Source organism: Megalobrama amblycephala, linkage group LG15, assembly GCF_018812025.1.
Source record: "Megalobrama amblycephala isolate DHTTF-2021 linkage group LG15, ASM1881202v1, whole genome shotgun sequence".
Lineage (NCBI taxonomy): Eukaryota > Metazoa > Chordata > Actinopteri > Cypriniformes > Xenocyprididae > Megalobrama > Megalobrama amblycephala.
The window spans coordinates 23,448,447-23,476,144 of NC_063058.1; the positions used below are offsets into that span (position 1 = coordinate 23,448,447).

The following is a 27,698-nucleotide window of genomic DNA, read 5'->3' on the forward strand; positions in this document are numbered from 1 at the left end:
GAGTTTTGGGCTGGCAAGATCAATCATTTTACACAAACATTGAAAATTCATTAATTTATTCACCCTTATGTTCCAAACTAGTATCATTTTATTTTTTTCTATGGTAATTAATCAACATATTCTTTAAAGAGTTCTTTAAGATGGGGTTATGTTCTCACATGCGTTTAGGAGAAGCTGATTTTGAGTATGAAGACACAAAATTAAATAAATATACACACACGGAGGTATGCATATGGGTCAATGATGTATAAGGAGAGGCCAATTTTAAAATACAAAAAATAATAATATGAATTGTTCAAACATTAAGAATATTGTGTACACATAAATTCATATTAAAATTTAAAATTAAGTGATTTTAGTGTTTTTTTGTTTGTTTTGTTTTTATATAGCTAAATTGGCCATAGCCTTAAAGGTGCCCTAGAATTAAATATTGAATTTATATTGGCATAGTTGAATAACAAGAGTTCAGTACATGGAAATGACATACAGTGAGTTTCAAACTCCATTGTTTCCTCCTTCTTATATAAATCTCATTTGTTTAAAAGACCTCCGAAGAACAGGCGAATCTCAACATAACACCGACTGTTACGTAACAGTCGGGATCATTAATATGTACGCCCCCAATATTTGCATATGCCAGCCCATGATCAAGCCATTAGACAAGGGCAGAACGTCTGGATGTGTACAGCTGAATCATCAGACTAGGTAAGCAAGCAAGAACAATAGCGAAAAATGGCAGATGGAGCAATAATAACTGACATGATCCATGATAACATGATATTTTTAGTGATATTTGTGAATTGTCTTTCTAAATGTTTCGTTAGCATGTTGCTAATGTACTGTTAAATGTGGTTAAAGTTACCATCGTTTATTACTGTATTCACAGAGACAAGAGAGCCGTCACTATTTTCATTTTAAACACTTGCAGTCTGTATAATGCATAAACACAACTTCATTCTTTATAAATCTCTCCAACAGTGTGTAATGTTAGCTTTAGCCATGCAGCATAGCCTCAAACTCATTCAGAATCAAATGTAATACATCCAAATAAATACTATACTTACATGATCCGATGTATGCAAGCAGCATGCATGACGAAAATCTTGTAAAGATCCATTTTGAGGGTTATATTAGCTGTGTAAACTGTATTTTATGCTGTTCAAGGCAAGCGCGAGCTCCGGGGGAGGGGGGAATGATGCCCCAAAATAGGCAGTTAAAAAAATGAATTTAAAAAAATCTATGGGGTATTTTGAGCTGAAACTTCACAGACACATTCAGGGGACACCTTAGACTTATATTACATCTTTTAAAAAGAAGTTCTAGGGCACCTTTAAAAATGTCATGTTGTGCGACCATGATTTATCTTAAAATTAATAAATTTCCTTAACATGCTTAAAAATATTTTTTATAAGTTCTCAGTAAAGTGTTTAGAAACAAAGTATTTGCAGTTATTTTGAGATTCTGTATAGAATGACCTTATATTTTTGTTCTATAACTTCAGAATTGCCTTCTTAAATGAAGTTAAGACTTATTTTTCTTGTAAATCACATAAAACTGATAAAAAAATAATTAAAATACCATTCACTTAAGCATACTGTATCAGTGATTCATATTTCAGCCATAGAAATTAGATATTTTACATTAGGTATTTTATTTTTAATTTAATACAGTAATTGCTATTATTGGTCACACCACATGATGTGTGGTCGCTCCAAATGACACAAAGACCTTAAATATCATTACAAATTTATTTAAAGAGATCAATAAACAGTTAATTGAATATAAAAGCACTAAAACTGCCAATCTAGGACATATATCTATCATGGAAAACACTCTGCACTGGTCGCACCACATGATATTAGGTGGCACCACATGATATTTTCAAATTCATTCAAAATTTACAGGCACAGAATTGGCCACCTGAACAAAACAAGCTAGCTTCCCACCAAAGGTCACTATGAAGTTTATAATAAAAGTATATATTTGCATGAATAACTTAATATTCATTGTTTTTTGAGGTCATACCACATGATATCCAAATGTGGTAACAACATACCAGCTGTTAAAAAAGTTTTTTTTTCCAAATTTAAGACAGAGTTACAAACCTGTTTGCTGCTTCCTTTGGTCCTTCGCAAATTGGTATATGATGCAACTTCCTGTCTTTGAATGGATTTCAACATGAAAGTCCCAAAATAGTTGTTTTTTGATGGTCACACTCGCACCACATGATATTTCATAAAACAGACATTGTACTGTCCTCAACATGTTTTTAGTATTTTGACAGTCAGATAAACTCCCTTCCCTCGCATGACTCTGAAGACAAGAAGTTTGTTTGCCCACAGGTTTAATGGTCTTGGGTATGGAGTGAAACTACAAATAAACAAATAAACATATTTCAATAATAATGTCCAGGAATTACCAACAACTACAGCATCATATCAACATCCACAATAATGTGTGCAAATAAACATAACATTTTGTAATGTAAATAATGAATACAGCGATATGACACTGTTACGTCCCAGGACGTATATTGTTTATTGTTTTGTTATTCTGTGAATGTGTATGTGACACTGTCTCTCTGATGCTCAACAGCCTGCTGGGAAGTGTAGTTTTTTTTCCCTATTTCCTCTGTTCCTCCCTGTCCTCTTGCAGGAGCCCAATTGATGCCACCTGTTCCTCGTTAGAGCATGGAGAGGAGCTTGCATTTACACCAAGGGAGCTGGCTGTTCCCCAGAGAGAGTGTGGCCTGTCTTCCCTCCCAGAACTTTTGTTGTCTTGGGCTGTTGTGAAAGCTTCTTTAAGAGAAACCTGTTGTATTTGCTGTTGTGAAAGCTCCTTGAAGAGACATCTGTTGCATCTGCTGTTGTGGCAGTGTGTAATTGCCCCATTTTCAATGTTGCAGACACAGTAGGGAGGTGGGTGCCCTTTTGTTTTTACTAACCCCTGTTTTCCCCTGTTTTTGGTTAGTGAGGCAGTCAGGTAAGAGATTTGTTTTTTGTTTTGATAGGTTATTTAGACTCCCGTACTCCAGTTAGCTTACTCCTTTTGTTTGTTATTTTGGCTTTAACCCCCTCCTGAAGCTAGACGCGTCTTGTTAGTTATCCTTATTTTTTTTTTTTGCCTTATCCTTAATTGTTATAAGAGACTTTGTTAAATAAACCTTTTGAAGAGTTATTTTTGTGTTCGTGTGAGTTCTGGGAGTGCAGACTGAACCAACTCTCTCTCATTTATGCCCTGTGTTTTTGAAGGGACATATCTTTATGAAGTAAATGATTAATAATTATCTTAAACCCAACAATTCACATTTATATGCAAGTATAATGAACATCCATGTAAATCAAATAAATACTTACAAGCGATGCTGTTGCAAGGATAAAGATTATAAAGATATATGGCGATTAAAGAGAGCCATCGTTACCGCTGCCTGCATGGAGCATTCACTACTTCCTTCACGTGAAAACCGGAAAATCACAGAATTAAAGCAACGTCAAACTTGCCATAAATGAGGTGAACGGGAAAATAAGTGCCATGGATAACATTAAGGAGTTGCAGACATTAAACAATTAAATGTGTTATCAAATTAAACAAAATATGAAATCTGTAACATCAAACTTGTTCCAGCACACTCCCCGCCTGGCGTGGACAACACGCCACTAATCTTTTAGATAGATCTAATCAACCAAGTCTTTTGGGAAATGTTTGCTTAGCTTATATTTACGTTTCAGTTGGTCAGGTAATCAGCATCTTCCACTGGTATCCTTCCATTTGCAGTGGGAGAGACCGGATTGCTTTCCAACAGTTGCAGAGCTGCACTGAGTGCTGGGGTCTTTGTGTAATCCAGAGAACTTTAGGTCAGATGGTGGTCGGTCCGCAGGATCTTCTGTATGTTGGAAGCAACTGAGTTGCATTGTACAACCCACAGGATTTTCAGTGTGTTCCAGTCAACATCTACTGGTATTCCGTGTATCTGGTCAAAAAACAGAACTACGAATAAACCGACCCGTCTACAGAGCGACTGTTGTTCACCACAATCGCTTGTTAACATATATAGGACAAACTTCAGTTATAACACAACTGGAATAAAGGTGTATCGCAAAATCACTTTGCTTTCCTCAACTGCCGCTCCATCTCAGATAAGGGTCTTTATCTAAATGAACTAACTACGGACAACAAACTGGATATGTTATTTCTTACTGAAACCTGGCATCACCAAATGATTTCGTACATCTTAACCTGCTTACACCGGACGGATATTAATAATTGTCTAAACCGCGTTTACATGGTAAAGGGGGTGGTCTTGCCGTAAGTAGAATAGGGAAGGCGTAGGACACACAGCATAAGCTTTTTGAAGAATATGAAAGTGCGGTTTTGGCGGAACCACTTGAAAGGTGATCATTTGTTTATATAAAGCATATACATTTACATTTTTTTTCAAAAATGACTGATCGTTTCACTAGATAAGACCCTTATTCCTCGTCTGGTATCGTTTAAAGCCCTTTGAAGCCCTGCACTGAAACTGGGGTGAGTAAATTATCAGGAAAAGTTTATTTGAAAGTGAACTAATCCTTTAAACTTCACTGGCTCATCTCGCATTACTTAATTCTTCTGCTTAATTTTAAATCACTCAATGGCCTTGCTCCTCCTTATCTCTCTGATCAACTGTCTCCTTACATTCCACCTCGATCACTTCAATCTACAGGGTGTGTGCTTTTTACTAGGCCTACCTAGATTTCGTCTAGCTTCAATGGGCGGCAGGTCATTTTCCGTCATTGCACATAAAACTATGGAACTCTTTATCACTGGCACTAAGGACAATAACCTCACTCTCTGTATTTAAATCACAACTTAAAACCTATTTGTTTACAAAATAGCCTACTATCTGTCATAACATGTTCTTTACACACTCTCCTCATCTTATACTACCAGCTGCAATTCTCTCTGTGTATTTTTGTTCTGTGTATTTTATGTTGCATCTACTATACTTGTTTGTTACTTATTGACACTATACTTTTCCTGTTGTTATTTATACTATGTTATGTATCTCTGTTTTCTGTATGTAATTGTACCATGATATGGAACTGCAATCATTTCTATCCCTGGACTAGGCAAATGTCAATTGTCCACTTAACTGATTAATTGATTGTGAAATGACGGTTTATGATTTGTGAAATCGACTGTCTATTATGTTACTGCTTTTGTAAAGCGTCCTTGAGCTTGGGAAAGGCGCTATATAACTGCAGAAGCAGTTGAGCTGCTTGAAGGTCCGTGCAGTGAAAGGTTTACTCACAAGAGGAACACCTTGGCCGTGCTGTTGTTCTTCCCTCGTCAGGTCAGAAACTCAGAACAAGGGTTTGTTCACTTGGGAAAGCTTTTATTCCTTTCCTGATGTGGTGATGTGATTGGGTCACAGCATTCCAGGTGTCTGTCCCTTAACAAGCCCACCTTTCATCCTGTGGAACTTGTTGTATTGTCCCAAAACACACAGTTAAATAAAACAATGTCTTTAGGACCATTGAAATGTTTTATTTCTTGTGGCAGTGTTCTGAACTCGTCCAGACTTGATGTTAACTGGTTGGAGTATCACATTTCTGTCTCCGTGGGTGCGATTGCTTTGGCTTTTATTCCAGGTGCAGTTTCCACTGTGTGTGCACACTTTCCTGGATGAGTAAAAAGACGTATAGGACATGTTCCTTACAGTATTTCCTGTCCATTTTTGTGGTTTCAAGCCAATATGTATAGAAATTGTTTTTCTTTTGGAACATTTCTTTGTTCTTGCTGTGCTCTAGCCATAACAGGTTTGGAAGCCCTAGGAGTCCATGGTCATTCATACCTTGGTGACCAGGCATGGAGGGCTGAGGTGAACAAAGGCAACTCGTGATGAGATTAGCCTGTGATCACTGGGTCATTGATTTCATCTTTCCTGTCCTCCACCTTTGGCAGTCCTGATTACAATAGTCATTTAGTTGTCATTGAGGGTCCTATCACACTCTTTTGTATTAATCAAAGTGGGACAAAACGATGTCTGTTGTGAAGCTCTGGTGCCATCACGTCTGACAATCCTGACTGTTTTTCCCTCAGAATTGTGATATGAACTCACAGTTGAGAGTTATAAAGTCTGAACTGGGATATATAAACACGCAAATGCAAGAACTGCGAGACAAAAATGTTATAGACTATGTTTAAAAGTTACCTGTGTTAAATGTTATAGGTTTAAATATTATTTCATGCTTAACTGCTATGTATGTATGTATGACCCCTATGACCTGTATATGTGAATATGAGCTTCAGAGGGTGTATTCAACAACGGTATTCTATAAACAGGAAGACTATATTTTTTGCATTCTGATTCTGACATCCAAAGACATAACAAAACAAAATTTTTTCTCTTGTTCTGTGGATTTTGCCCATTTTCCTCCAATTGTTACCGCTATTTTTCTGACACCACTATGCGCACAGCTGCAAGTGACGTCTGCTCCAAATTGGTCTATATGCAGAGATGGATTTTGAGACGTGCTCCATGCACGTAAATGATAAGTTAATGTGGAGCAGCATTTACTATAAACCTACATGCATGTTAAATAATTAAAATGCATATTTTAAACCTGCAGGGCATATATTTATTTAATTGAATTGCAGCCTTTGTGCATTATCTCTAACATACAGTACAGTCCAAAAGTTTGGAACCACTAAGATTTTTAATGTTTTTAAAAGTTTCGTCTGCTCACCAAGGCTACATTTATTTAATTAAAAATACAGTAAAAAACAGTAATAGTGTGAAATATTATTACAATTTAAAATAACTGTTTTCTATTTGAATATATTTCACAAAGTAATTTATTCCTGTGATGGCAAAGCTGAATTTTCAGCATCATTACTCCATTCTTCAGTGACACATGATCCTTCAGAAATCATTCTAATATGCTGATCTGCTGCTCAAGAAACATTTAATGTGTACAATTGTACAAAATATTTGTGTACAATATTTTTTTTCAGGATTATTTGATGAATAGAAAGTTCAAAAGAACAGTGTTTATCTGAAATCTAATCTTTTGTAACATTATAAATGTCTTTATTGCCACTTTTGATTGATTTAATGCATCCTTTCTGAATAAAAGTATTCATTTCTTTAATTTCTTTTAAAAAAAATAAAAATAAAAATTCTTACTGACCCCAAACTTTTGAACGGTAGTGTATAATGCTACAGAAGCTTTGTATTTCAGATAAATGCTGTTCTTTTGAACTTTCTATTCATCAAGGAATCCTGAAAAAAAAAAAGTACACAACTGTTTTCAACATTGAAAATAATCATACATGTTTATTGAGCAGCAAATCAGTATATTAGAATGATTTCTGAAGGATCATGTGACACTGAAGACTGGAGTAACGATGCTGAAAATTCAGCTTTGCATCACAGGAATAAATTACTTTGTGAAATATATTCAAATAGAACGAAGACGAAACTTCTTTTAAAAAACATTAAAAATCTTAGTGGTTCCAAACTTTTGGACTGTACTGTACATGAAGAGGATGTTTTTTGGGAGGCTGACAACTCTATATTCGCATGGTTTAATACTGTCTCTGTGTAAATACATTTAATTGCAATATTTGTCATGGCCATGTGATATATCTCAGTTCTTTGATGAGACATCTCTTAAATACTTTTTCTTTGCACATAATACAAAAAAAAACAAGGATCATTGGGGCATGGAACAGGATATGGATTTTTACATTAGATTAAACAATTCAATAGAAAAAGCATTGCATAAATAAGCAACAGTGAATCAGCTAGTTATTCCAGTTGTTTCACATTTTGTTCTATTAGAAATATTTGAATATTGACTTTCAGTTTGTCAAGTAGACCAACAACCATGGAGGGACTATGTGGCACAATAGGAGAAATGAGGCTTGGGATCTCAGTAATAAATCACATATATGATCAGATTTAGTAAATGTTTCTTGGTCTCTAGACCATTCTTCTGTATTGATTGTGCAATGTCAGATTTATTTGTTAACATCATTAATGTGATTAGATATAAAACTTCCGGCTTCAAATGCAATCAATAACTTGTTTCTAATTAGATTTTTTTTTGTTGCTGTTGATCTACATAAAAAAATAACAGGGTCAAAAATGTCACCAAAATTAATACCATTCACCACAAAAAAAGTATAACTCAATTTCCAGAAGAGTTAGGACACTGTGTAAATAATATAAAATCAAGAATCTTTTTTTTAATTCTTTATCCTTTATTTGATTGACAAAAGTACATATAAGAAAATATGTTTTCACTGTCCAAATTAATTGTATTTTGTAAATATAAATACATTTTGATTTTGATGGATGCAACACACTCCAAAAAAGTTGGGACAGATGCATGTTAAACACGGTGTCACATCACCTTTCCTTTTTATTACATTTTTTAATTGTTCGGAAACTGAGGATACTAATTGTTGAAGTTTTGCAAGTGAAATTTTTGCCCAATCTCGTCTGATACAAGTCTGTGGCCATCATTGTCTGATTCTCTTGCTTCATGATGGACCATTTGAGATGAACTCGGGCCCAGAGAACTCGGCAGCATCTCTGCATTGAAAATATGTGTAGCTTTCTCCTTGTGTAACAGAGATTCAAGTTGCATTTCTTGATGCAGTGGCAGACTTTAAGTGACAATGGTTTTCTAAAGTACTCCCGAGCCCATGTGGCTATTTTTAACACAGCAGCATGACGGTTTCTCATGCAATGCAGTCTGAGGGCTCAAAGGTCATGCAAATTCAATAGAGATTTCCTGCCTTGCCCTACACAGACTGAGATTTCTCTAGATTCCCTGAATCTTTTCACAATTTTATGTATGGTAGATGGTGATAGACCGAAATACTTTGCAATCTTGCATTGAGAAATGTGATTTTTGATTTGGCTCACAATTCTTTCATGAAATTGGGCACAAAGGAGTGAGCCATGACCCATCTTTGCTTGCAAAGACTGAGATGCTCCTTTTATACCCAATAATGACCCTCACCTATTGCCAATTCACCTCCTTATTGTAGACTGTTTCAAAACCGTTGCAACACCTTTTCTGGAAATGGGATTATACTGGAGATCTTGATTTGTTTTTTAAATTATAACATATATTTAAGCAATATCACAAAGCCAAGAGAGCTGTTTTCACAAATATGAGCACAATTGCAAATGTGATATTGATTTTATACAAACGTCCAATAAACACAATTTTATTTTTAAAATATAATCTCAACATTATGTATGCGTGTTGTTATTGTACCAATTCAGATGCAGCTTCTGTGCCACTTCTGCAATGCAAATATGAATTTTATTGTTAGTGATTTAATTTAATTGGTAATCTCTCTATATTGAGTCTTATTATTCTAATTGTATTTATTGATAAAATATAAGACATTTCTCAGGCAGTAAATGTAGATTTTTTAAATGAATTTAAAGAGTGCTGGTCTGGTCATGTCTTGGTCTCAACACCTCAAAGTCTTAGTCTTGGTTTAGGTAGTCTTGACTAAAACACTAGTGGCAACCAAAAATGTAAAGACTGGAAATTATGTATTTCTGTGTGTGTGCCAATGGAAACATATGTGTACGTTTAATTTTCGTCAAGGTCATGCACTACTGTTGATGCACTGTTATACAACAGTTAGTTTCAGTCCTCAAATTTGATTGGCTGAACAGCATTGATGTCAGAGTTCGGTACGTTTGGATGATGTGAACACAGTCTTCTGAACTTGGGTGCGCACCCGCGAAGTGTACCCAAGTCCGCTTAAAAAAGGGTGGTCTAGGGTGCGGTTCAAGTGAACTCCAGTACGGTTCGCTTGTGATATGAATGCAAACGTACCAAATTGCAGAAGTGAATCGCTATTAATGCCGTATTATTTGATAAAAATGTGTGTTTGTATGTGTGTTTCACTCACAATCGAACTCGGGGTTTGGTCCAGACAAGTGTGAAAGCACCCTTAAACGCATCCAGACAGAGCGAGCGTTTTGCAGGAAAGGAAGAAGGAAATCTATTGCAAACACAGACTTTTTCAAGACCCAGAAAATTGTACAAATGTGTTCTCATCTCTTGTGCAGAAGTAGAAGTGGTTCAGTCAAAACGCTGCATCTGTAAGTGCACAGTAAAATCCACAGAATTAAATCAGCTCTGCTCAGATAACATTTGGTCCATCTCTGAATAGTGTTAAAATAACACTGAAGCAGAGTTAAAGTTAATGAGATAATTAAGCTATTAATTCAGGGATGATTGAACATTAATGATGAACACCTGCTGTTAACAAGCAGAATAACTGAAGAAAGGAGAAACACAAGAACTACAAGTGACTTCAGCCAAAACCATTTAATTGAAATCAACAATCATTAAAAGACATTAAATCGCTCAAGATCTGATTTACTTATTACTAACCATATCTGATTTACTTATTACTGACTTATTACTGACTCACATGTCTAAATAATTTCTTATTGAGAATTAACAGAGGTTTAAATGTTTTATTGGTCAATAAATTATGCCACCATCGTGGTGGTCAGGGTTTGTTTTAGTTGAGGTCTTGACCTTTTTATGTTTTTAAAATAATTTGTGTTTGAGCAGTTGCAATAGTTTTTCACAGCAAACACTTGTGCATTGCTGAATCAAAATACTAAAGGAGCAGATCCACATAAATGTGCAGCTTGAAAGGCATTTCAAATAAGCATCACAAAGAGGTCTTGTTCTCTTTGGTTTCTTGACTGAGATTCAGCTATCAAAAAATTGCAAAAAATTGCAAAAAAAAAAAAAAAATCCATTAAAATGCCACTGTAATACTTAAGTGCTAAAAATAAGCAGCTATTACAGCTCAGGCTTATACAAGAAAATATAGCATACAATCCTCAACAGTGGTGACAATGATTATTCATACTGCAGTGCATGATGGGAGTTTTGTCCTTTGGTGATACCCAGCATGCATTGTAGCATGAAGCATCTTATTTTTATCACCACTGTTGAGATTCATATGCTGATTCTTGATGTCTGTGTGTGTCTATGTGCTGCAGTAGTTCAATTTTTTTTATGCACTGCATGGTTTTAAAATTAAACCGTATATCCGTTTGCTGTAGCACTTTCTTCTCATGCTGTAGTTTCACAGGGTTGCTAATGCAAAACCAAAATGTATAAATGACTAAACATATGATCAGTTGCTTTGGATACAATCAGGCCATCTCACAATGACTACATCGGCATATAAATGCTGACTTCACAACAACATATGAATTGTTGCAGAGAAAAATCTAACATAGAAAGGATCTGCTCCTTTAGTCTTTTGCTTCAGCAATGCCCAAGTGTTTGTTGTGAAACACTATTGTGTTTTAACACTATTCAGAGAGGGACCAAATGTTATCTGAGCAGAGTTGATTTAACTCTGTGGATTTTACTGTGTGCATGAGAGAATAACATGAGCCGTAAGTTTCTCGCTGACATGTTGCAAGCTTTATTTAATATCAAAACTGACATATGGAATACTCAGAGTCAGATACACAAATGATTATTTTTGACGTCACTACAGGCAAATAAACCAATTTATTAATAAAGTCATGTGAACGTGGTTTACTTGCGTTGTCAGTTAACTGGTTTGCATGTAAACGGGGAAAACTAGTTTTTTAATAAGCTGATATTTGTTAGTTATCAGCTTACTGGTGTGCATATAAATGTGCTAAATGTTGTTTATTCTGGACATTTAGATAGAATCCCATGGTAATGCATAAGATGGGTTCCACCTTCTGATGACAAACTACCAACTTCCAAAGAAAAATAAAATCCACTATAAAAAGACAAGTGCTTACAGACAGCTCACATTAGCTCATCAGGATGGTCGTCTCCATGGGGACTGTGATGATGTCCCAAATGTGGATGCTGAGATGGGTCATTCTGCTGGTGGGGCTGCAGTCCATACAAGCAGGTTAGCTGACTGTAATCTGTTTTGTTCTCATTTTACAATGCACAATATTATTTTAACTATTTCCCTGTCTTTTATGTTTAAAGACTTTACTCTAGATTATGGAGATGCCATAACAGATTCTGTAATGGACCAAACAATAACTGGTAAATATTTCATTTTGTCATTTCATGTGTTTAATGTATTACAGGCACTAATTAGGGGAATTTTAATAGACATTTTTAATTAAGTAATTGTAGGTAAAAGTATCACAACCTATAAGAAAGAAAGACAATAATAAATTAATAATATAAAAGAAGTTGAAAAAACATTAAACAAATATTTAAATACTTATTTTATTGTTGTTATTATTATTAATTTGATTCAATGTGTAAATAATAATAATAATAATAAGAAGAAGAAGAATACACTTTATTTATGGGTGCCTTTTCAAGACACTCAAGGACACCTCATAAGTACCATAAAATACATAATATATAAAAAACAATATATAACACAACACACACACACCAAAACAAGTTCTAAAAAGAAGAGTTTTAAGATGTGATTTAAACATTTAAATACTAGCACTATAAAGTTTGTCTTGAGGTAAGGTGTTCCAAAGACTGAAGCAGTACATCTAAAATCTCTATATCCCATGGTAGTCAAACGTACAGAAGGTGTGACAAGAATTATAGAAACGGAAGATCTAAGGGATTGGATTGATAAAAAACTTGGAGAAGATCACAGCGATATGGAGGTGATAACATTAAATTGAAGAGTAAATGTAAATGAAAAGTAAAATGTTAAATTGATTCTGGTATTTAACTGGAAAATAATAGAGTTGTCTAAGAATTGAAAACGTGCTCAATCGAAGGTGTTTGTGTAATGATACGAGCTGCCAAATTCTGGACCATTTGAAGTTTATTAAGAAACTTTTGTGAAACACCACTTAGAAGAGAATTAAAGAAAATAGTCAATACAAGATGTACAGTAACTAATGCATCTACAAGGATAACAGTACTATTGGCTGTAAGAGATGGTTAAAGATGATTCATATTCTGTCAAAGATAATACGGCAGCATTATGTAATGTTATTTACATGTGCTTCAATTGATAGAGTACTGTCAAGGATGACACCCACACTGTTAGACCTTGCTGTAGAAAAACGGCCAAATTCTAACAGTAACAAACCATTTTCCATTAAAACAGTAATATACTGTAGAAAACACTGCATTCTGGGTAATATTTGTCATCTTCGAGAAAATAGGCTACAGGAATATACTGTTAGTTAACAATGCTCAAAGTCGACACTCAGAGGCTGTGTCCTAAATCACACCATATACCCTCATTCACTATTCCCTACATTAGTTCACTATGTAGTCCACTTGACAGAGTGAATGAAAAGAAGTGAGTGAATTCAGACACTGATGAACACCTGATAAGCAGAATCACTGAAGGACAGAGAAACAAGACCAGAAAAATGACACGAGCAGAAACACAAGAACTACAACTGACTTCAGCCACACTCAGAGGTGTATAGTCCAGGGGTCAGAAAGTAGAAGTCCTGTCATATTTTTCATTTCACCCACTGGAGCGGTGTTAAAGTTAATGAGATAATTAAGTGATGATTGACCATTATTGAAGACACCTGATGATAACAAGCAGAATCACCAAAGGAGAAAATCACAATTTTTAAGCCACCATTGTGGAGATGAGTGCTTGCTTTAGTTGAGCTCTTGACCATTGACTCTTAATATTTGATTTGTTTGAGTTGTTGACTGCGTTGTAACAGCCAGACAAGCAAAGAGAAAATATGATCAGGAGTTGGTTATGTTTTCACATAATTGTACTGAATTCCTTTAGAGCTCAATCTCTGAGTTAGATTTACATTATTGATTACAGCAGCACTGTGATTCTACAGCACAAGAGCAGCTTTATCAACATAATCTGAGGGATTTTGCAAAAGATGTTCTGATTAAAAAAAATTGCTTTCATTTAGAGACACAGGCATCAATAATTATTTTAGCCCCAATACTAATTGCATTGATTTACAATTAATTAAATTGATAAAATGTGTGTGTGTACACTCTCTTTATATAATTCAAACAGCTTTGTTCCTCTTTGTCTTCTATTTTTAGTGTTCCCTGCCATAAGAATCACAACTGAAGGTATAAAGTCCTTAATTTAATTTTTTTTTTTTTTAAATCACTGAAACTGCCTTTTCAGTCTCGGTTTAGTATTCATTATTATAGATCACACATTTATAACTTTCTCTCTTGCTTCAGTTAAACCAAATCCTGAACATCAATACACGATCTGCAGCACGTGGGGAAATTTTCACTTCAGAACATTTGATGGTTATTTCTTTAAAGTGCCAAACACATGCGAATACATTCTGGCTGAGTTGTGCAACAGCATTGATAGTTCTGATTTTACCATACAAATGCAAAGAAACTTTGTAAATAACTCAGTCACTTTCAACAAAATCAAAATAAGTCTTCTGGGGACACACATTGAACTCACCAACAATTACATCATCATGGACAACAAAGTGTGAGTTTTATTATTATTTTTTTTTTTAACTAAACTCAACACTGCATCCATTATTTTGTATTATACTTTCTAAAAACAAAGATTTCACTTTCTTTTGTTGAATGATTTTTTCCCCTTGCACTAACAGGTTGTATAATTCAACCTATATGAATGGAATTGCTGTCGAGCTGAGCGCATCAAGTGTTAAGGTCTCTATTAAACATGAAGTGACCGTCTTTTGGGAGAAGGACCAATCTTTATTGGTATGCTTCTCTGTTCATGTATAAGCTTAGTATTATATTTGAGTTACAATTTATTTCCATTGTCCACTTTAGACATTCTGCTAACAATAAGTGTCTTTACAACTACATACCTCTAATTAGAGAATTAGGTAGGCTAACACTTTACAATAAGGTTCATTAGTTAACATTAGTTAACTACATTAGTTAGCATAAACGAATAATGAACTGCACTTATACAGCATTTATTAATCTTTATTAATGTTAATTTTAACATTTACTAATGCATTATTAAAATCTTGTTAACATTAACGTTAATGCACTGTGAACTAACATGAACAAACAATGAACTAGCTACTGTATTTTCATTAACTAATATTAACAAAGATTAATAAATACAGTAACTGTCAGGGTTCTGTCACTTCTGTCTAGTTTATTTCTTGGTTTCGTGACAGACCCCTGACACTCCCGTTCTTGCCCTGTTTTTGTGTGAGCGTATGGTCTCGAGTGTTCTTGTCTGCGTGTCTTGTTTCATGTTGGGAGCGTGGCGTTTGGATTCCGGCACTCATGTCTAGTTTGGGTTCGGGTTTGTGTCAGGATTCGGACACTCGTGCTCCCAGTCCTGTCTTTATTGTGAGCGCACGGTCGAGTGTTCTTTCACTTGCTGTGCGTTCTTGTATCATGTTTTGTTTAGCGTCTGGTCGGTTCTTATCGGCCAGGCGCTCTTGTATTGTCATGTTTTGTATAGCACGTGGTTTGTTTCCACCTGCCGCGTGCTTTCATGTTGTGTTTGTCTTATGTTGTGTAGCACGCAGTCTGTGTTTCACGGGCTGCGTGCTCTCATGTTGTCTTGTTTTTGTGTGAACACGTGGCTTATGAGTTTTCATAGTCGCGTGTTCATGTCTGGTCTTGTGTAAGCACATGGTTTGTGATTTGTCTTCATTGGCCATGTGCTTGTGTTTTTGTTATGTTTGGTGTGAGCACATGGCTTGTCATGTGTTTCTTTGTGCCATGTGCTCTCATGTCTATTGTCTTGACCCCACCCATCTTGTTACCTGATTATTGGTTGATTTGCCCCTCCCTCGTTACCTGCCTTGTTTGCTCTCCTATCCATGGGTTTCAAAGACGTCACTTCCGCTATGCCCGCCGCCATATTTGTGACCGGTCAGAGCTGTGCGCTCTGTTTAAGTCTATGGTGACAGCAGCTACAACTACCAGAGGAAGGCCAACAAAACGCTCTCGGAAGGTTCACAACTAATTTACAATATGTCTGGGATATGTGGTGCTGTTAGCCGTTTCAACAGTCGTCAGAACTACAAATTTATTTGATCCCAAAGGAGTTAGATCGGCGGAATTATTGGCTTCATTCAGAAAGGACCACACCACTGGCAGCCAAACAGCAATGCACAACATTAATAACTGCTGGGACTGTCATTTACATAACATTATAATTGTATACAATATTGTATTAAAATATTGTGAATTCTAGTTGCTGTGTTTCGGCGTGTTATTACAGGATGAACAAATTAACGACACGAGCTGACTACATTACTTAGTTCAAGTACATGCGTGCATGATTTTGTGCAAATACAAGTTGTTATATTATTTTTATTTTGTATTAATATCTGGATTATTTTATATAGGATGTGTTCCGTTGAGTTAATTAACTTTGTTTACGGGTTTTTATTCTCTTCAGCTTCAGCGTGCGCAGCTCAAACAGCAATGATTAAGTCATTAAAATGTTTACAGTAATATTAAAACTTTCATATTTTTAAAAAAAAAATTATGCATTATTTTTAATAACTAGCTCTTATATTGTTCTCGTATTATATTCAGCAACACGTGGTTTGATTAATAAGGATCACGAACAATAACAGATTTTTTTCTCAAATCATCTCATTTTGATAGTATTATTTGAGCTGCATGCGCTGAATGAACATCCGTAAAATGAAGCGCTTTAAGTTAATTAACTCAACGGAACACATCCTATATAGGGTAATTCATATATATTTATACAAGATAGACATAAAATTACAACTTATATTTGCACAAAATCATGCACGCATGTATTGTAATTACTAAGTAACGTAGTCAGCTCGCGTCGTGAATTTGTTCATCCTGTAATAACACGCCGAAACACAGCAACTAGAATTCACAATATTTTAATACAATATTGTATACAATTATAATGTTATGTAAATGACAGTCCCAGCAGTTATTAATGTTGTGCATTGCTGTTTGGCTGCCAGTGGTGTGGTCCTTTCTGAATGAAGCCAATAATTCCGCCGATCTAACTCCTTTGGGATCAAATAAATTTGTAGTTCTGACGACTGTTGAAACGGCTAACAGCACCACATATCCCAGACATATTGTAAATTAGTTGTGAACCTTCCGAGAGCGTTTTGTTGGCCTTCCTCTGGTAGTTGTAGCTGCTGTCACCATAGACTTAAACAGAGCGCGCAGCTCTGACCGGTCACAAATATGGCGGCGATAGAATACAGTGACGTCACATGAAACCCATGGATAGAGGGTATGCACGTGACGTCACCGTCGACCGTTACGGCTGCGGTCACGTCCACTGAGTGGCAAAAGACTGAGCGGCAGCATTGGTTTTCAGCGTGAATGTCCCGAAAAACACACAAAACACATCCAAAACGGGAAAGAGCTTTGTGATTGACTGTACAAATAGCTTTGACACAAACCCTGAGGTATATATTTAAAGACCACCGAAAGCTACAGAAAAAAGAAGCAAATGGATCACTGTAGGCTAATTCACAGAAACAAATTGACTTCAGCAGATAAACATGGATTTGCAGTAATCATTTTGTGTCAAATTGTTGGATTTTGAGGTAAAATCATACCGTATATATTGTATTGTTATATATTATGTTATCTTATATTCTGCATAATTGGGTGTTTTTAAATAAACAACACTGACAAAAACTATACTATAAAACTATATATGTTTTAAGGCTGGACAATATGACGATATAAAATTGATATAAGTGATTACGCGGATTTAAACCTACCTATATTGTAGTTATATAAAATATTCACATGCAGATTTGCTTTATGTGTCTCCCCGCCGTCGAAATCAGGCACATATAAATGTCAGGAAACACGATTCCTGGCTGCATGCAATATCCATGGATTAGGTTTATTTGACAAGTTGTAAGGAATACATTCAATTCCAACCTTTAGTGTAATTCGTCAGTTTTACTCGCGTTTTCGCAGTTTCCTCTATTAAATCCAGTCACTCAGCAGCTTCTTTTGCCACTCAGTCCAGCTGAGGGAGCGCGCTTTCGGCGGGAAAGTGACGTCGATGCATACCCTCTATTTATTCTCCTTGTGTTTGCAGTCCTGTGCTGTTCGTCATCATATGTTTCCCTCTTGTAGCCAAGTCTAGTCAAGTTTTTGTCAAGTCTGTTTTTCCCCACGGGGTAGTTTTTGTTGTGTTTTATTTTTATTCATTTAATAAAAACCCATCCTCACTGCAATTGAGTCCTCATCATTCCTCCACCACCATACCTGACAGTAACAAATGTATTGCTCATGGTTAGTTCATGTTTGTTAAATGTTTAATTTATGAACCTTATTGTAAAGTGTTACCAAGAATTAGTAGACTGAAAAGTTAGGCTACTTATAGTCAGTAGAATGTCTGCATAAAAAGCATTAAAAAATAGTGTTAGCAGATATTAAGCAAACAGTCTACTAATATTTTACTGACTAGTAGTTGACCAGACATGTAGTTGCAAAGTTATTTACAGTAAGCAGAATGTCTAAAGTGGACATAAGTAAAATAAAGTGTTACTTATATTTGTGACACAATAAGGCCTGACCTCAGTCACCTAATAATTGTGTGTTTTACAATATGATGTTCACCAGATTGAACTTTCAGAAAAGTACCAAGGCAAGACCTGTGGAGTTTGTGGAAACTTCAACGGCAACAAGACTGATGATTCATTTGACAAAGGTAAATCTCATTTTGATAAAATCAAAAGTAATTTATCGAATCATAATTTAATATGTTATCAAAACATTTAATTTGTATAGGTTTTAATGTGGACAAATGGAAAGTGTTTCCAACTGAATCATGTGAGGACATTAGTATTCATCCTAATGATCAGTGCGCAAACCAGGTATTATGATACAAAACTAAAGTTGTTATAATTTTAACAGATTTTGGAACTGTGCCTGAATTTCATGACGTAAACAATAAATATTTCATTTTTAATTGTTTTATATTTGGAACATTGGTATTGATATTTTTTGATATACTCAATGTAAAGATGAAAAAGAGATGTTATTCGAAATAACCAGAGTTTTTTCTGATTTTTTTTTTTATATATATATATATATTTATATTATAGACAAGCATTTGCCAGCAGCATCTCAGCAGTCCAGGGTTTAGTGACTGTTTTAATGTGATGGACATGGGTTCATATGAAAAAGCCTGTGTAGACGATTTGTGTCAATGTTACGGCAATCACAACTGTCTCTGCAACACGCTCACAGAGATTTCACGACAGTGCACACATGCTGGAGGAAAACCAGGAACATGGAGAACAGACCAGCTCTGTCGTGAGTATGATAGACTAGGCTCTAAACAAATACAAATGATAGATAGATAGATAGATATTTTGTGAAATACTATTTCTTTTGTTCTGTGGAGCAGCAAAGTCATGTCCTCTAAACATGCAATACCTGGAGTGTGGTGGTCCGTGCAAGAACACCTGCTCAGATCCAGACGCAGACCTGCTTTGTAAAGAACATTGTGTGGACGGCTGTTTCTGCCCTGAAGGTGAGAAATGATGGGGGAGGTTTTCTGCACCTAGATTAAGCAGATTGATGGGTCTATTTTCACATGAAGCTTCTCCTTGCAAGAATATGCTTATCATGCTTCAAGTATTACATCAGCTGCAAGCAGAGTTTAAAGGGGTGGTTCATTAGTTTTTTTCTAGGCTTGATTGTGTTTATGGGGCCCAGTTTAACATGTCTTAATGCTTTGTTTAAAAAAAAAAAAAAAAAAATTGTATTTTTCATATATTTTACCTTTATTCTACACCGCTGTTTCCATTGTCATTTGAATGGCTTATTTGACTTCCTGGTTCTATGATAACACTCCCTCCGAAATACGCAATGGGCTCAGATTGGTTAGCTGGCCCAGTGTATTGTGATTCGCTGAAGTGTCCGGAAAAGCCACGCCCCTTACCATTAGTTGTTACATTTGCTTAAGTGTAAATGTAAATAGAGTACCTCAGGGATGAGTGTTTTTGTATGCAAAACCCGGAAGCGAGTTAGCATTTTAGGACTTCCAGATCCATCGCCATAAAGTCTATGCATTTTTTGAATGGGTTTTTGTTAAATCGCCTGAAATAAGGTCTGTGGTTAACAAAGCCTCTAAATATTTTCTAGTTTTGATCTATGACATTAAACACACCAGTTATAACCCGCTTGTGATTTTATTAAAACCTTTATTGTGTCTTAAAAACAGCGGTTGATAAGTTGCTAAAAGGGACTACTTACTTTGGCGGGGACTTTAGACGTCATCATGGCAAACAGGACATTTGGACAGCATTTCTAATGAAAAAGTGGATAAGTATTCATACACAGCGCAGATCATAATCCTAATCTGTTTTTAAATAAAGTTGTTTTTTAAATAAAGTTTGAGGAAGCTTGGCGGTGGTGACGTTGATCATGGTGTGCTGTAGTCCGTTTATAGCCTACTGTTAGCTTTTTATATCTGACCACTTTATTTAGGCTTCAAAATGTATAAATGTTGTATTGATTATCTTCATAGACAAAACGTGTAGGTGTCATGACCCTTTGTTAAACACAGAGCTTACTTTTTGCGAAATTTTCCAAAAGTCTATGGGAAAAATGCATGGGCTTTCGATCGAGGGAACCCGTGCGCCGCTAACTTCCGGGTTGGCCTACAAAAACATGTCATCCCTGAGGTTCTTTATAATGGCGTCAATATTGCCGTATCAATAATAGATCGCAGTAATGATGAAGAGGGTCAAGCAGAACCTCTGCAAGCACGGTTTTTAAAGGACATTTATGAATGGTAAGTGTTTCCGTTTGTATTTGTGCCAAAGTGTTTAGATATGCTGTCACTTGTACATGTTACTCAATATACGGTTTTATCCTGATTAAAGCTTTACTGTAGCCAAATACATGACTGAGTAGTAGCATTTTTGTAAAGGTATCGTTTAATTTATAGCATGAGCAACTGTTTGTCTATGAACATAGAAGTTGTTGGTGTTTGTTAGCGTTTGTTGGAGAAGTATGCAATAGAATTTAGCTAACTGGCTAGAGAAGCCAAACTGCACTGGTCTTTGTTTATGTCCTTGATGCAACCAAAAAATAGTAACATAACTATACATTTAAAAGACATGTACAAATAATAAACCATATAGTTTGGGGCCCATAAACAGCAGCTTCAGCTTTTAAAGTGGGAACTGCTTCATCTCTCCCTCAAGTTGTTTCAAACATGTATGAGTTTCTTCTGCTAAACACAACAGACAATATTTTGAAGAATGTGGGTAAGTTGCTGGTCCTCATTGACTTCCATAGTATAAAAAAGAAGATTTTTTTTTTTTTAAAGACTTCAGACCTCAAAATATCTTCTTATGTATTTAATTAAAGAAGGAAACACAAACACATTTGGAACAACTTGAGGGTTAGTAAAAGATGTCAGAATTTTTGGGGGTGAACTATCTCTTAAAAATTCAATTTTTTTTTATTATGTTCTTAATAAAAATGGCACATCTACTTTTTGTAAAGGTACTGTTGAGGATGACATCGGTCACAATGGTTGTATTCCTGTGCACAAGTGCCCATGTGAGTACAATGGTGAAACTTACTCACCAGGAGAGTCAAACGAACAAGCTTGTAAAACATGGTGAGTTAGTTATAACAGAACACACAAACATGCATCAGCCATTTGACAGAATTTCCTAACACTGCTGTGATATTGTGTCAGTGTGTGTGTCGCGGGACACTGGAACTGTACAAACCTGGAATGTCCCGGAATCTGCTCTGTTGTGGGAGGGTCTCACATCACCACTTATGATGGAAAGAGCTTCACCTTTAGCGGCAACTGTGATTACATCCTCACTAAGGTCTGTCAGGATAGCAGATGATCCACTGATATTTTCTGTCAGCATGAGATAAATGAAAGTCAATAGTATTTTTATTCACATTGTTTGTGTAACAATCAGGAAAGTGGGGACAATTTAAAGGTTGCCAAGCCCCTGAATATAATACACACTATATAATTTCGATGTGCTTACTTACAGTTCTTTTTTTATTCCAGCACTCTAACAACAGTGATATTGCTGTCGTGGGAAATTTGGCAACGTGTAATCCGACAAATCAAGGCAAAACAGACACATGTCTAAATTCAGTTATCCTTGTCATCCCAAATGCCACTGTAAGTACTGGGTTTAATTTTCTTAATTTTTAATTACTGATGCGTGTTTTCTTTATTCAAATTTCAAATAACTAAAATAGTTTTTCTAAGAGATCCAACGAATATTGTTCAGAATGACAGACTTGATTTCAGCAAAGTGCATATATACAGCATACTTCACTAACATTTTACAAACAAAACAGATTAGTTTTTTCTCCAGTGGAGTTGTGACACAAAATGGAAACAGCCCATTTAAGCTTCCTGTTACCAGAGGTGGGTTGTCTAAAATTGGAAATTGTTATACTATTAGCATGATAAATATAAAATTAAACATAATTAAATGCATTTTAAAGGTGCTCTATGTAGGTTTTTGACTGTACTAAAGCATAAAAATACCATAATATGTTTAGATAGATATTTATTATAAATAAATAAAATAGATATTTATTAAACATGCTGAGATGTTCACGTACGCGTCGTTTCTCTGAAAACCATTGCTACAGCCAGTTATTTTACTTTGAAATGTGCGTTCCGTGTTGGAATGTCTGTTTTTGTTTTGGTCTGTGCAAGACTGCACATTGCCAATTTACCCAATGGTATTTTGCCATTCCCGGATTGCCAGTTGGTGGAAAACACAGCGAATTGCCATGGAAGTCAGCAAACAAAATGGGTCAGAGATCACAGATTCTACCTGACCTAAAAAGCCTCAGCATCCATCTAAAAATCTCTATGAACTGGAACATATTAAAACGCGATATAAACTTATCATAAATCAATAAATCAACTAATTATCTTACAGTGTGTAAGTCTCCTCGCCTTCCAATGTCAGTTGAGCTCGCTCCTGTTGCGTGTCTTCAGACTGGCAACCCACGAGAGCGTCGAGGGGGGCGGGGCAAACAATATTTTGAATTTGGATTGCAGTACCCATTTCAACCACTAGCTGTCATTCTTACATAGAGCACCTTTAAGTTCAGAAAATTCTATGCTTTTCCTTTCCTTTACAAATGTAGATATCCTGTATGTTAGCATTAACAAAAGGCACTGTTGCCTAGATGTTCTGTTTTGTGTCTTAACCACACATTTAATTGTCGCAGGTCCTGTGAGCATCTTCAAGCCCTCTTCCTCCTTCATTATTGCTGATTTGAAGAGTCTTCGTCTAAAGATCCAGTTGAAACCAATCATGCAGTTGTATATTGTAGCCAGCACTGAAGAGAAAGGGAAAATGAGTGGTTAGTAAAGCAGATTTTTCTTGTAATGACCCTAACTCCACCTACAGCACCCATATTTTAAGAAATAACTTGTTAAACAACATGTATAATATAGACACAGGTAATAAGTGTTTTTTTCTGTTTAAGTTCCTTCGATTCTACACCTTCCTTTTTTCAGGTTTGTGTGGAAACTTTAATGGCATTCAAAAAGATGACTTTAAAAAGGAATCGGGCATTACAGAGGGCACATCAACAACATTTGTCAACATATGGAAAAACTACCCATACAGCTGTCCAGATATTGAAAACACATTTGACAACCCCTGCAGCCTGCATTTGGAGACAGGTACTCAGTTTTATTAACATTGATACAACATGCTGTCACGGTCTGGCGTTGCAGAGACGAGGCGTTCACGGATTTCCACAGCAAATAGATATTTATTAACATATAGCAGAGAGGAACAACATCCAGACACATCTAACATAACATTTAGGACAGACAAGGAGTGCAGGGAGTGAGTGCATTATAAAGGGAGTGCAGATGATAGAGTCCAGGTGCAGGTGATCCATGATGATGAGGAGCTGACGAGGGAAGTGAGTGCAGGTGAAGAAACACGAGGATCATGGGAAATGGAGTCTTGGAGACGAGGGAACTGTAACACATGCACTGATAACAGGGATTTAAAAGAATATATGAATAAGCATAGGATAAATATAGACTGTGTTGTAGTATGCAAAAAAATCCCAGCCTGATATTTTTTTATTTATATTATTTGAGATACTACAGGATATATTCATTCTTGTCAGAGTTAAAATCTAGAGTGTTTTATTCTTTCCATTCAGAGAAACATGCTCAAGACTGGTGTTCCCGTCTTAAAAACCAGAGCGGAGTCTTTTCACCATGTCATTCAGAAATATGTCCTGAGATTTACTACCAAGTGAGTGTTTTTGCACAAAATGGTATTCTACGTGAAATATGATATACAAATTTAAAGCACTCTTTTTGTAATTTGGGTTTCATCCACTCCAGCGGTGCGTCTACGACACATGCAAGTGTGCTGATATTAACAAGTGTATGTGTGCGGCCCTGTCCACCTATGCCCACGCATGTGCTGCCAAAGGAGTCGTTCTCAAGGGCTGGATGGATCCAGACATCTGTGGTGAGAACTTCATACGTATTTATTTGTTTATATGTATGGCATGAAATATAATGTACAGCTTGAAAACTATATTTTTATTATCTATAATAACATGTGTTTGAATCACCTTCTCAAAAGAAACGTCAAAAGTGTATTTGTTTGTCTGCACAGAAAATGAACTGAAGTGTTCAGAGAACATGAAGTACTCCTACAACGTGACCAGCTGTGACAACACCTGCCGCTCTCTCTCACATTACACCTGTCAAGTGTCCTTCACACCTGTAGATGGCTGTGTGTGTTCTGAGGGAACATATCTTAATGAAGAAGACAGCTGTGTAGATGCTAAGGATTGTCCATGTTACTATGGGGACCGGGTCATAATGCAATCAGAATCAATCTACAATAATGGTGTTACATGGTAAAAATACTAGTTCAACATAAATTATTATTGACACATAATTTATTATTGATAAAAGCGCTATTGTAACTCTTGATGGTTTTGTCATATTACAGCACTTGTAACCATGGCAAATTAGAGTGCCCAAGTAGAGGTGAGCCACAAACAGCTCTTCTGTAGTACCACCTGCCAAATAAAAATCTGAGATGTCACTGAGATACAGAAACATTGGTATGATGTGCAAGTATTCTGATCCTCATTCATGTGCTTTTCAGTTTTAGACTGCAAAGCTCCAATGGTCTTATTCAACTGCTCAATTTATGAACAAGGGCACAAAGGGGCGGAGTGTCAGAGGACATGTGAGATGCAAGACCCCAACAATTGTGTGAGTTAGGATGGATGGTTAGATGAGAATAACAGGATGAAATAAATATATATATATATATATATATATATATATATATATATATATATATATATATATATATATATATATATATATACACTACCGTTCAAAGGTTTGAGATTGGTAAGATTTTTAATGTTTTTAAAAGAAGTCTCTTATGCTCACCAAGGCTGCATTTATTTAATTAAAATACAGTAAAAACAGTGATATTGTGAAATATTATTACAATTTAAAATAAATGTTCTATTTCTAAGTTTTCTATTTGAATATGTTTTAAAATGTAATTTATTCATGTGATCAAAGCTGAATTTTCAGCATCGTTACTCCAGTCTTCAGTGTCACATGATCCTTCAGAAATCATTCTAATATGCTTATTTGCAGCTTAAGAAACAATTCTGATTATTATCAATGTTGAAAACAGTTTTTTTTCAATTTTTTCAATTTTTTTTTTTAAAGAAATTAAAGATAATACTTGTTAATACTTTTATTCAGCAAGGATACATAAATTGATCAAAAGCGACTGTAAAGGCATTTATAATGTTATATTTCGAATAAACATTCTTTTGAACTTTCTATTCATCAAAGAATCCAGAAAAAAACTATTGTACACAATAAATGTTTATTGAGCAGCAAATCAGCATATTAGAATGATTTCTGAAGGATCATGTGACACTGAAGACTGGAGTAATGATACTGAAAATTCAGCTTTGCCAACACAGGAATAAATTACATTTTAAAACATATTCAAATAGAAAACAGTTACTTTAAATTGTAATAATATTTCACAATATTACTGATTTTACTGTATTTTTAATGAAATAAATGCAGCCTTGGTGAGCAGACGAAATTTCTTTTAAAAACATAAAAAATCTTACCGATCCCAAACTTTTGATAAAATAATTTATTTATTTATAATGTATTGATAACATGAAACAGCAAATCTTGCAGGGAACATGATATTGTACTGATGCTGGTCCTTCTTGATTTGTTTTGTCTGTAGGTGAGCACAGGGTGTGTATCAGACTGTGTGTGTCCAGATGACCTTCTGGCTGATGGGAAAGGTGGGTGTGTGAAGAGGGAAAACTGCTCCTGTACCCACAATGGAATCAACTATTTACCCGGGATGTCAGTTCTAGAGGACTGTAACATTTGGTGAGTCAGACACTCAATCATCATAGATAACCCATTTTTTACATTATTATTAAAGGGTCATGAAACACTGAACTGCATTTTGTAAGATGTTAACAGAGATGTTTATGTTGAATATCATAAAAAATAATGAATAATTTTAATTCTAGTACAAAAGGATTAATTTGTTTAATTAATTAATTTATTTTTTGCAGCCATTTTTGTCTTCCCACTTTAAAATCATTTGAGATGCACCTTGCCTTAAAAGTAGTTGAGAGTAGAAGGCTGCAATAAGTGACAAACAGTTCACTTCTTGTAGTGGATCAGACACCAGGCACATGTAGAGAGGGGTGCTTTGAGGTCTCGAATTGCCCTTCAAAATGCGGGTTATGCGCAACAAACTTTGCAAACAGTTTGCATCACTTACCTTACCTTGATTTCCTTAAAGGTGCTCTAAGTGATCCTGGGTGGAGTAACTTCCTGTTGACGTTCGAAGTGTTGTCAAATAAAACAGAGGCTAGCTAGACCCTCTCTCCTCCTCCTCCTCCTCCCCCTCCCTTCCGTGCTTCCTGAAACAATCATGAACACGCATTTAAAATGGAAGTTGCTTGCGTATTGACGCTGCTTGTCGGTTATTGGCTGGAGCACTATTTATTATGTTTCGTGGTCCAGACTGCACCAGTTTGTTTTTGTTGCCATTTTTGGAACTTGTGGCAACTACAGAGACCGCGTTTTTTACAGTGTGTTCAGGAGACAGGCAGCTAGCGGATAGTGCCTGCATTACTTTCGTTTTGTATTTGTTTATTTTGGAATTAAAGTTATGTTGAAGGTTCGCCGGTTCCCGCCTCCTTCTTCCCGTATTTACGAACTGCGGTACAGATATCTATTCTCAAGATAATTTCTTAACCATATCTTTTGAATTTCATCAGTAGTAAGCCATGATCAACATCAGTTGTATCAAAAGCTTTATTTAACCCTCTGGAGTCTGAGGCTGATTTGGGGCTTGGGGCTTGGGGCTCTCAGACAAAATAATTTGCCAGATCTATGGAAACCCTACTTAGAGGTTGTTCCACATTATTAAGCAAGTCACAGTTCTCATGCAATATGGGAGGAAGAAAGATCTTTCTGAAGATGAAAAGCATGAAATGGTGCAATGTTGTGCAAAAGGCATGAAAACAACTAATATTGTGTGAAACTGAATGGAGATTATCAAATTATCATACGATTTGTGAGTGATTTAGAGCATAGCAGAATTCGGTCAGATAAAGGTTTATTAATGAAAGTTCCTATCAAAAAAATGTATTGTATTAAAA

The 27,698-nt window shown here is 35.6% G+C and overlaps 2 protein-coding genes across 2 annotated transcripts in view; one reads left to right on the forward strand and one right to left on the reverse strand.

The window, feature by feature from the left end:
* The window catches only part of LOC125246881 (protein saal1-like), a 46,800-nt gene extending 24,987 nt beyond the window's left edge, over positions 1-21,813 (reverse strand). Inside the window, 1 exon segment of the mRNA XM_048157973.1 lies at positions 21,713-21,813. The gene's annotated coding sequence lies outside the window, so the exon portion shown is untranslated.
* LOC125246880 (mucin-5B-like) lies at positions 14,105-26,655 on the forward strand. Its single transcript, XM_048157972.1, has 18 exons — positions 14,105-14,475; positions 14,603-14,717; positions 18,579-18,666; positions 18,747-18,832; positions 19,064-19,274; positions 19,369-19,494; positions 21,480-21,597; positions 21,679-21,817; positions 22,012-22,128; positions 22,311-22,380; positions 23,202-23,336; positions 23,494-23,661; positions 24,159-24,253; positions 24,346-24,475; positions 24,626-24,872; positions 24,968-25,005; positions 25,127-25,236; positions 26,258-26,655. The coding sequence occupies exons 1-18, from the start codon at positions 14,366-14,368 to the stop codon at positions 26,411-26,413; spliced, it is 2,259 nt and encodes a 752-aa protein (XP_048013929.1). The 5' UTR covers positions 14,105-14,365; the 3' UTR covers positions 26,414-26,655.
* Positions 26,656-27,698: the final 1,043 nt, after the last annotated feature.